The sequence below is a fragment of the Leucoraja erinacea genome, unplaced genomic scaffold (genome assembly GCF_028641065.1).
Source record: "Leucoraja erinacea ecotype New England unplaced genomic scaffold, Leri_hhj_1 Leri_105S, whole genome shotgun sequence".
Lineage (NCBI taxonomy): Eukaryota > Metazoa > Chordata > Chondrichthyes > Rajiformes > Rajidae > Leucoraja > Leucoraja erinaceus.
In genome coordinates this window covers 150,000-161,026 of record NW_026575297.1, presented here as the reverse complement: position 1 = coordinate 161,026, position 11,027 = coordinate 150,000, and the positions used below count along the sequence as shown (strand labels likewise).

Here is an 11,027-nt window from a genome sequence, read left to right as displayed (position 1 = left end):
AAATATTTTTCCCATCTATCCTTAGAGATCTTTGTCATTAGCTCTTGTTCCCAATCTTCCCTTAGAGAAAAACATTTTTCACACAGAGATTGATGAATCTCTGGAATTCTCTGCCACAGAAGGTAGTTGAGGCCAGTTCATTGGCTAAATTTAAGAGGGAGTTAGATGTGGCCTTGTGGCTAAAGGTATCAGGGGGTATGGAGAGAAGGCAGGTACAGGATACTGAGTTGGATGATCAGCCATGATCATATTGAATGGCGGTGCAGGCTCGAAGGGCCGAATGACCTACTCCTGCACCTATTTTCTATGTTCTTAATATACTCTATTTCATTGAATGTTAGATGGTAGTGGTAGCAAATGCATGTGTCTGTTTGTGTAGAATCAAATGGGAGTTGCAGATTGATTGCACATGTTGGAAAACTGACTTGCATTTCTGTCATATCTTGTGGTAACAAACTTGGGATTAAACTATTTAGGTTTCATAACATCGCAGTTAGGTTACCCCATGCATGTTGCTGCTGTTAAAAGAGTTATTTTCAGTATATACCAGACCTGAAGAAATGCAATTGTACTCACTGCAAATGTGCCGGGCAAAATGAATGTCCTTTGGCATGGTGGAGACCCGCTTGGTATGGTTGTGTGAGATTCAAAAACACAAACGCTCTTGAGACAAATTCAGGCAAAGAAGTGTTTTTATTAAGTTCATATTCTGCAGAATAGGTGCCTCTCCTCTGATGTCTCCTAGAGGCACACCGAGGATCGGGATGTCTTCTATCTTTATACATTTCTTTTCACTATTTTCACACCCATTGAGCTTCTTCCAATCATAACATAAAACCCAGATTCCCACGAGACCGTCGTGGAACGCCCACCCAAACTTCTACTGAAGTATTTATATTGCTACTTTTTATCTAGAATTTCTCTCTGTTCTTTATATCGTTACTTTCTATTCTATTAGCAGTCTGTCTTCTGCTGACATCTTATTTCTTTCTAAGTTATATTTTTCTATCCCTAGTCTAAATCAACCATGTCTATTAACTCTTTCCTCACAGTTGGTTCACGGGTTGATGTCCAGTGGCACAGAGCATTGTGGTAAAGACAGCACAAACATCAGGGTAGCTGTTTGCTACATACAACAAATTATCTACTTGCCCATTTTACTTCAAAACTACTCTCCATTGCAATTACTTAACCAGACTTAGTACATAGTTGTTCATTAACACTCACTTACAATATTATATTTCCTTGCTTTTAGTTTTCCATGTGCAATTTATGTATGATTTATATTTGCTTGTGTTTATCTGGGCCTATGCGCCTATGATCCTGCAGCAAACAAGATTTTATTTGCACCAGTACCTCGACAATAAACTTGATTTGGCAAATTAAATAACATTATCATCACATGAACTTCCAAGGTTCAGAGACGGTTCTGCATTATTTGTGAATTTATTGTGTGGACACAGCTAATCAACAGTTGAAGAGAAGAAGGTGATTGCAAATAAATAATTTGTTGTAGCCAATTTAGTCAATTGAGCCATACCTTTGAATGTTAGTGGCTTTGCCTGAGATTTTGTATTGAATTAAAATATTTAAATCAAAAATAACAAAACAATTAAAAAGTGAAGTTACGCTTCAAGATTTTGTGTCAGAAGGATATGTCGAAATGTTTTAGAACTTTCTGGAGTGTGCAATGTATTCAGAATTATACAATGCAATGCTAATTTTACATCACTGGATAAGGGATGAAAATTCTGAAAGTCAATCAAATATTCAGAGTGAAATTGTCTTGACAAATTTTTAATTATTTTATTTTAGTATGTTCAGGCTCTTTATTGTCATTCACATTTCTGTATTTGACGGTTTCATTTGAAGTTTTAAAAATTCATATCCGTCAACGGACAACAGTAAACCGTTTGAATAGTAACCGGACATCTGATTTGCATAGACGGATCGAAATAGAACTGAAATCTGCCGTGTAACAGCCAATCAGAAAGCTGTATCATTGCCACATTTCAACCAATGAGATTAAACGTCGCCGATGACGAATTGTTTCGATTCTCTAATATTACCAAAGATCCTTGAATATTATAGCGCCCCACGGCATAGGATCTTTGCCCCACAGATGGTCGGAGAGACATTTGGACTTTGCGTGTTGGGACATCGTTAGATGATGTCCTCTGAGTTTAAAACAACTAATTAATAACGGAACCAAGCATTAAATCTCAGTGTCATATTTCGGTTTATTACTGGGCGCCTTATTTGTGCCTTTATCATTTAATTATGTTTAATAAAGTTATGGTGTCATGACTAATTCATTGCCAAGGCTTTATTCCACGTTTCGGATACTAACATTGGGTTAGGTTTATTTTAATGGAGAGGTAACCTTTAACGCAATTCCAGTGCCCTTTGTCCGATTGAATTTGACTAACGCCAGGCGGCGCCGCCGATGGCTGCCTAGACTGTTTTTTCTTTCTGTTTTGTTATTTTAAGTATTTGTTAAAATTATGTTTTAGTGTTTCTTGGTTTGTTGTGTGTGTGGAGGAGAGGGGGAGGGGGACTTTTTCAATCTCATACCTCGATGGAGATGCGATGTTTTCCGTGTGTCTCCGTTCCCCCATTGCGGCCTAACATAGTGGAGCGGCGGGGCCTTCTCTGGAGACCGACCCGGCGCTTCAACGCAGGCACGGCGCGGACTTACCATCGTGGAGCTGCGATCCCCTTGTCGGGATCGACTGTGGAGAGCTCCAAACGCGGCCCCGTGGACTAACATCTTGGGGCTCGGTTTAAACATCGTGGTCCCTGGTTAGAGACTGAGCCGGTGCTTTGATGGCCCCGACCGCGGATGTTTCGACAGTCCTGACCACGGAGATGAAAGAGATTGGACTTGTTTGCTTCCCATCACAGTGAGGAATGTGGGGAGACGCTGTGGTGAAGGTTTATGTTACATTTTATTTTATTTGGTTGTGTGTCTTACTGCTTTTCACTTGATGTGGCCGTATGGTAACTCGAATTTCACTGCACCTCATGGCATATGTGACAATGAACCCATCTTGGTCACTGGGTCACAGGGCTTGACGCACGGAGCAGCCCAATACATCTGGAGGGCATCTGTAACTTCCGGTATATGTTATTAATGCAAGAAACGCTTACTTTCCTACCTGTTAAAAACCGCCAAAATTGAATTTTTGCGCTGTAAAAAATTGTGGAAGTCGGGGGTAAGTGTGAGAGAGAAGTACCCAACTTCAGAATTCCAAAATGTGAAGCGAAATGAAGGTAAAGAGGAGCGAGAGCTGAAGGGCCAACAACAGCTAAAGTGCTTGGCGTACATTGGCCGTGCAGATATCGGAATTGAAAATATTGGGAATTATCGCGTTTGATCACTGCATTTCATCAACAGTAAAGCATTATTTGTGTTTTTACTTGATTCCTTTGGTATCTAAAAAGTCTCAGAAGTGATAAATCTGGCTGTAAATTTTCCTTCAGATGCGTTTTCATTTTGTATGTAAAAACCCACTTGAAAACCATGGGCGATTTAAAAAATTAACAGCCAGATTTATCACCTGAAACTTTTTAGATGCCAAAGGAATCAAGAAAAAACATAAATAATGCCTTAGTTGATGAAATGCAATGCTCGCCAAGCACTCTGGCTGTTGTTGTCCCTTCAGCTCTCGTTTCTATCTACCGTGATTTCTTCTCACTTTTGGAATTCTGAAGTAGGCTAAATGTCTCTCGAGCTTATCGCAATTTCCATAATTATTTACAGCGCAAAAATTGACAATTTCTGCGGGTTTTAACGGTCCGCTACGCTGGAAACAATGGTAAGTGCCTACCTGCAGTTCATCGTGTGTACTCCAGTTGGTGTAGTGTAGCAACAGTACGGATCATGGGTCGTGACCCGACTGCCGTGAAATCACCCTATAGCTCCACAACCCCTGACAGCGTGTTTCAGGCACTCGCCACTGGACTGGGTAAAAACATTGTCCTTGCACACCTCCTTTAAATAATTCCCTCTCACCTTAAAGTCATCGTGGAACGTTGACAGTTCCATCCTGGGAAAATGGCTCTGCTATCCTAACTCCCTCGTTATATTTACTACTATGAGATCTTGCCTCAGCCTCCGATGCTCCAGATAAAACATCCAGGCATCACCAAATCAGCCATCCGCCGCCTAGCTCGGCCAGGTGGGGTCAAGTAGATCTCGGGTCTGATCCACGAGACAGCCGCAGGTGCTGACAGCTTTCCAAAAGATTGTGATCAGGGAAAGACACAAAATGTAGTAGTAAATCAACGGGACAAGCAGCATCTCTGGAGAGAAGGAATGGGTGACATTTCGGGTCGAGACCATTTAGATTCTCAGGTGATTCCTGGATGTTTTTTCTGGAACATCGGACTCTCTGAAGAATTGTCTCGACCCGAAACATCACCCATTCGTTCTCTCCAGAGATGCTGCCTGTCCCGCTGAGTTACTCCAGCATTCTCTGTCTATCTTTGATTTAAACCAGCATCTGCAGTTCCTTCCTACACATTGTATTTATTCTCAGTTGTTTGTTGACAAAAGGTGATGTTTTATGAATATTAGTGAATATTCATGAATAGCATGTTGAATATCGGACATTCAAAGAATGAGGGGACAGAAAAGTAGATGTGGCAAGGTCTGAATACTATAATTGAACCTATATACACAAACATATTTAGTATTTCCTGACTAAATTCTGAGGCATTTGCCTGCTTAAAGTATCATGCCGTAGCCAAAGAAAAGCAATATTATGGGGAACAAGGAAATGGCAGATGAGTTGAACAGATACTTTGGATCTGTCTTCACTAAGGAGGACACAAACAATCTTCCTGATATAGTAGTGACCAGAGGATCTGGGGTGACTGAAGAACTGAAGGAAATCCACATTATGCAGGAAATGGTGTTGGATGGACTGATGGGACTGAAGGCTGATAAATCTCCAGGGCCCGATGGTCTGCATCCCAGGGTACTTAAGGAAGTGGCTCTAGAAATCGTGGATGCATTGGTGACAATTTTCCAATGTTCTATGGAATCAGGATCAGTTCCTGTGGATTGGAGGGTAGCTAATATCCCACTTTTTAAGAAAGGCGGGAGAGAGAAAACGGATTTATAGACCAGTTAGCCAGTGGTGGGGAAGATGCTGTAGTCAATTATAATACATGAGATAGCCGAACATTTGGATAACAGTAATGGGATCGGTCCGAGTCAGCATGGATTTACGAAGGGGCAATCATGCTTGACTAATCTTCTGGAATTTTTTGAAGATGTAATTAGGGAAATGGACAAGGGAGATCCAGTGGTTGTAGTGTACCTGGGCTTTCAGAAAGCATTGATAAGGTCCCACATAGGAGATTAGTGGGCAAAATTAGGGCACATGGTATTGGGGGTAGAGTGCTGACATGGATAGAGAAGTGGTGGCAGACAGGAAACAAAGAGTAGGGATTAACGGGTCCCTTTCAGAATGGCAGGGAGTACCGAATAGTGGGGTACTGCAAGGCTCGGTGCTTTGACCACAGCTATTTACAATACACATCAATGATTTGGATAAAGGGATTCAAAGTAACATTAGCAAATTTGCAGATGACACAAAGCTGGGTGGCAGTGTGAAGTGTGAGGAGGATGCTATGAGAATGCAGGGTAGCTTGGACAGGTTGGGGGAGTGGGCAGATGCATGGTAGATGAAGTTTAATGCGGATAAATGCAAGGTTATCCACATTGGTAGCAAAAACAGGAAGGTAGATTACTATTTAAATGGTGTCAAGTTTGGAAAAGGGGAAGTACTACGGGATCTGGGGGTCCTTATGAAAGAAAGCATGCAGGTACAACAGGCAGTGAAGAAAGCAAATTTATAACAAGAGGAATCGAATATAGGAGCAGAGAGGTCCTTCTGCAGTAGTACAGAGCTCTAGTGAGACCACACCTGGAGTATTGTGTACAGTTTTGGTCCCCTAATTTGAGGAAGGACATTCTTGCTATTGAGGGAGTGCAGCGTAGGTTTACAAGGTTAATTCTTGGGATGGCGGGACTGTCATATGCTGAGAGACCGGGGCAGCTGGGCCTGTACACTCTGGAGTTTAGAAGTATGAGAGGGAATCTCGTTGAAACATATAAGATTGTTAAGGGTTTGGACACGCTAGAGGCAGGAAACATGTTCCCGATGTTGTGGGAGTCCAGAACCAGGGGCTACAGTTTAAGAATAAGGAGAAAGCCATTTAGAACGGAGACAAGGAAACTTTTTTTCGCACACAGAGTGGTAAGTCTGTGGAATTCTCTGCCTCAAATGGTGTGGGAGGCGGGTTCTCTGGATGCTTTCAAGAGAGAGCTAGATAGAGCTCTTAAAAATAGCAGAGTCGGGATATGGGGAGAAGGCAGGAACGGGGTACTGACTGGAGATGATCAGCCATGATCACATTGAATCGCAGTGCTGGCTTGAAGGGCTGAATGGCCTGCTCCTGCACCTATAGTCTATTGTCTATCATCTCAAATTTTAATGACTGCCGCCCAATGGCCTTGACATCCATCATCATGACGTGCTTAGAAAGACTGGCTATGGAACACGACTACCAAGCAACCATGACCCGCCACAACAGCTGAATGGCTGATCCAAATCCCTGTCCCTACACTCATCTCTAGATCACCTGGATAAGAGGGACACCAACATCAGACTTCTATTCATAGACTACAGGTCCGCTTTCACTGCCATTATTCCATCCAAGCTCATCTCCAAACTCAAGGAGTTAGCACTAATCTCTGCAAATGAAACTCGACTTCTTGACCAACAGACTACAATCTGTGAGGATAGGTGACATATCCTCTACATTAATACTCAACAATGGTGTTCCACAAGCATCCAATCTCAGCTCCCTTCTTTATGAACTTGATAATGCACAACTGTGCAGCTAAGTACAAATAGCTCCATGCTAGATGTCAAGAAATTCAAGAGAATTGTGGTTGCACCTCACACCATCACGTACCATAACTCCATCTACACTTCACATTGCCAAGGCAAAGCCACTAGCACAATCAAGGGCAAGTCTCCCTCTTCTCCCATCAGGCAAGATGTACAACAGTGAGAAAATGCATACATCTAGATCCAAAGACAGTTTCTTCCCAACTGAACCATCCTATTACCAACCAGAGAGCAGTCCTGAGCAACCACCACACTCATTGGAGATCTTTATCAGGAGGATTATCTTTAATCAGACATCACAGGACTTTATGTTGCAGTAAGTGTAACATAGGGATCGCTGTTCGGCGCGGACCCGGTGGGCCGAAGGGCATGTTTCCGTGCTGTATCTCTTCTTGCGTTTGAGGCAGCAGAAGTTTGCAGCAGGGTGATGCCATCCCGTTCGACATTCGTAGGTATCCACCCTTTTTTTTGTTTGTTTTGTTTATTTTATTAGAAGTTAATACAGTACAAAACAGTACAGTGGAATCTAATTTTATGTTTGCTAAAAAGGGCGTACGCTCCGGGTTGGCACCAAGCTGCGGCGCTGCTGCTGTCTCGGTTTGTTGTGATTCACCTGACTGAGGTCAGTTGACAGGGCTCACCACTGGGAGGTCGACAACATGAACCCCGTCCGAACAGATCCACGGACGATGCGGTCTCCCAGGTTTTGCACACCGCTCTCTCTCATCTTGACAGCCAGAAGGGGGGCTACGTGAGGATGCTGTTCATATACTTCAGTTCAGCCTTCAACACGATAGTCCCCACCAGACTGGCCGGGAAGCTACTGGAATTAGGGTTCAACACCCCCCTGTGTGCCTGGGCCCTGGACTTTCTCACCGCCAGGCCCCAGGTAGTCAAGATGGGAGGGAATACATCAAAGTCCCTCACCCTGAGCACAGGATCGCACCAGGGTTGCGTCCTCAGCCCCCTATTGTGCTGCCTGTACACACATGACTGTGTGGCTAGGTTCAGCTCCAACTCAATAATTAAGTTTGCTGATGACACTGTGGTGGTGGGCATGATCTCAGACAACGATGAGAAGGCCTACCGGGAGGAGGTGGCTGATCTAGCACTCTGGTGCCAGGACAACAGCCTCCTCTTGAACATCAAAAAAACTAAGGAGCTGATCGTGGACTTTAGGAGGGCACATCATCCGAGGACGTACACTCCATTGAGGATAAATGGGGATACTGTGGATAGGGTGAGCTGTTTTAAATATCTGGGAGTCCACATCTCTGAGGATATGACATGGACCTCACACGCCGCAGCACTCGTGAGTAAGGCAAGGCAGCGCCTTTACCACCTCAGGCAATTGAGGAAATTCAGAGTGTCTCCGAGGATCCTCGAGTGCTTCTACTCAGCGGCTGTGGAAAGCATCTTGTCCGGAAATATTATAATCTGGTTTGGGAATTGCTCTGCCCAGGACAAGAAGGCTCTGCAGAGAGTAGTGTGTTCGGCTGAACGCACTATGGGAACTTCACTCGTCCCCCTGCAGGAACTATACAACAGGAGGTGCAACTCCAGAGCAAATAAAATCATGGGAGACCCCTTCCACCCATGCAACGGACTGTTCCAGCTGCTACGGTCAGGCAAACGCCTCCATTGTCATGCAGTGAGAACGGAGAGGTTGAGAAGGAGTTTCTTCCCAGAGGCCATTCGGACTGTAAACTCCCATCTCACCAGGGACTAATTTTACTGAACGTTTTTCCTTCCAATATTTAATACGTAAAATAATATGTGTGTGTTTATGATTGTGTTTATAGTTTGTTTGGGTGTTTGTTTGTTTGTCTTTTTGCAAAAGGTCCGCGAGCATTGCCACTTTCATTTCACTGCACACCTCGAATGTGTATGTGACGAATAAGCTCGACTTGATCTCCTAAACTATAAAACAAAAACTAAAGTGTCTTTTCCTTCATCTTATATATGTACATTGTTGACAGCTTGGTTGTCATCATGCATAGTATTATGGATGGCGCACAACAAAAAAGCTTTTCACTGCACCTCGGTACACGTGACAATAAACTAAACTAAACAATATGCCCCCGACCAAAGATACTGCCCCCGACGGTCGCAAATTCAGACCTGAAACTGCCCGTTGGTGCTGACAGACCTGCAGCCAATCGCAGCGCTTGGACACTGTGAGCGACAGTCTCTATACCAGCCAATCACATGCTGTGGGCCGGACTTCGCCAACGCTTTAAAAGCCGCTCCCAGAGGCGGTTCCATCATTCCAGTCCCTGTGTTCCACGTTGAACTGTAACCGGTGGAGGACAATGGCCCGGACCAAGCAGACAGCGCGCAAATCGACCGGAGGGAAAGCTCCTCGCAAACAGCTGGCGACGAAAGCGGCGCGAAAGAGCGCTCCAGCCACGGGCGGAGTGAAGAAGCCTCATCGCTACCGGCCCGGCACCGTGGCTCTGAGAGAGATCCGGCGCTACCAGAAATCCACCGAGCTGCTCATCCGCAAACTGCCCTTCCAGCGCCTGGTGCGGGAGATCGCTCAGGACTTCAAGACAGACCTGCGCTTCCAGAGCTCGGCCGTCATGGCCCTGCAGGAGGCCAGCGAGGCTTACCTGGTGGGGCTCTTTGAGGACACCAATCTGTGCGCCATCCACGCCAAGCGAGTCACCATCATGCCCAAAGACATCCAGCTGGCCCGCCGCATCCGTGGGGAGCGCGCCTGAACCCGGCCTCTGTAACACCGATAACAAACGGCTCTTTTAAGAGCCACCGACTCTGCTGAAGAAAGAGCTGTGTCCCCATTGTCTTTCTGTAGAAATGGCAACTCGACGACTACTAAGTGTAGTCAACCTGGTAACTAATATTTCGGCTGTAAATTACAATTCTCAAATTGCTGGATCGGATAGAATAGTACCACTAGTCCGTTGTCTGGACGGGACCCCAACTATTAAAGTGGAGAGCAGGTAGGTTTTGTATGTCCACCAGAGATTACATTCCTTGTGCTTTCTGATAAACCACCTTGCGTTTGCACTCTTTGGTTAAGTACTGGTCCGCCCAGGTGCCCGCTATGCGGAGCTGGTAGCATCTTTAATCGTTTCTTACTGGCGAGTCGTGGGTTGCGAATCTCGCCGTTACCAGGGATGCGGGGGACCCATGTTTGTAAATAGGGGAGTTGCACGTAAGGTCATCGGGTCAAAGCGCCGAACGCACGGAGTAGCTCAATCCATGTGGAGGACATGGCTGCCTCGGCATACACTTAACACACGGGACGCGTACCTTCTTACCTGTTAAAACCGCCAACATTGTCATTTTTTTGTGTGCTATAAATATTTGTGGGTGCTGTCATTGAAAGCGGGGAGGTTTGCTCTGAACCCGAGCACCACGGTGTAAGCACCGAAGGAGCTCAGCCCTCGCGCTCCTCCTCCTCCTCGTGACCTCGACTTTGCAATCTCTAGCAATGTTACAACATTTTGATTTAAATCTTTATATTTGAATTTCACAGAAATTTGCATACATACAATGATAACAGTGACAGTCAAGGCATAATTGTGCAACAGTATGTAAGCGACCCTCAAAACCCGTACCCTTACCCACCTTCAACCCACCCGAATCGGGTCGGAACCAAACGGGGACAAACAACACTCGCATACATACACATCCACACAAATATGACAAGATAAACGAAACACAAAGTACTTAAAAATAAAAATAAATAAAAAAAGCGGGGTCACTAATAACAGTAAATAAGTAATTAAATAAATAAGTGGAGGGGGGGGGGGGGTAAGGGGACAAGTTGAGAGAGTTAACAAGTTCCAAGAAAGGGTTCCATGTATCTAGGAATATCTTGGTAGAGCCTTTGAGAGAGAACCTAAGTTTTTCAAGCTTTAAATTATGAACCACCTCCTTAATCCAGCGGGTGTGTGTCCGGGGACAGGTGAGCCTCCAGTTAAGCAAGATCAGTCTCCGGGCGGACTAACAAGATTGTAAAAGCTAGAACCCGTTTCACCACAACAGAGAGGTTGGTGTTGGGAGGGGTACCGAAAAGGGTACCGAACGCTGACAGTGGGTTTGGAGGAATAGCCTGGCCGTAGGCTCTGCTTA

The 11,027-nt window shown here is 44.9% G+C and overlaps 1 protein-coding gene across 1 annotated transcript; it reads left to right on the top strand.

Moving 5' to 3' along the window:
• Positions 1–9,116: 9,116 nt before the first annotated feature.
• Positions 9,117–10,604, top strand: LOC129715209 (histone H3). Its single transcript, XM_055665070.1, has one exon. The coding sequence runs from the start codon at positions 9,239–9,241 to the stop codon at positions 9,647–9,649; it is 411 nt and encodes a 136-aa protein (XP_055521045.1). The 5' UTR covers positions 9,117–9,238; the 3' UTR covers positions 9,650–10,604.
• The last annotated feature ends 423 nt before the right edge of the window (positions 10,605–11,027 follow it).

What these genes read in the sequence shown, in the direction of transcription:
- LOC129715209 (XM_055665070.1), top strand. Translation starts at nt 9,239, where the DNA reads ATGGCCCGGACCAAGCAGACAGCGCGCAAATCGACCGGAGGGAAAGCT.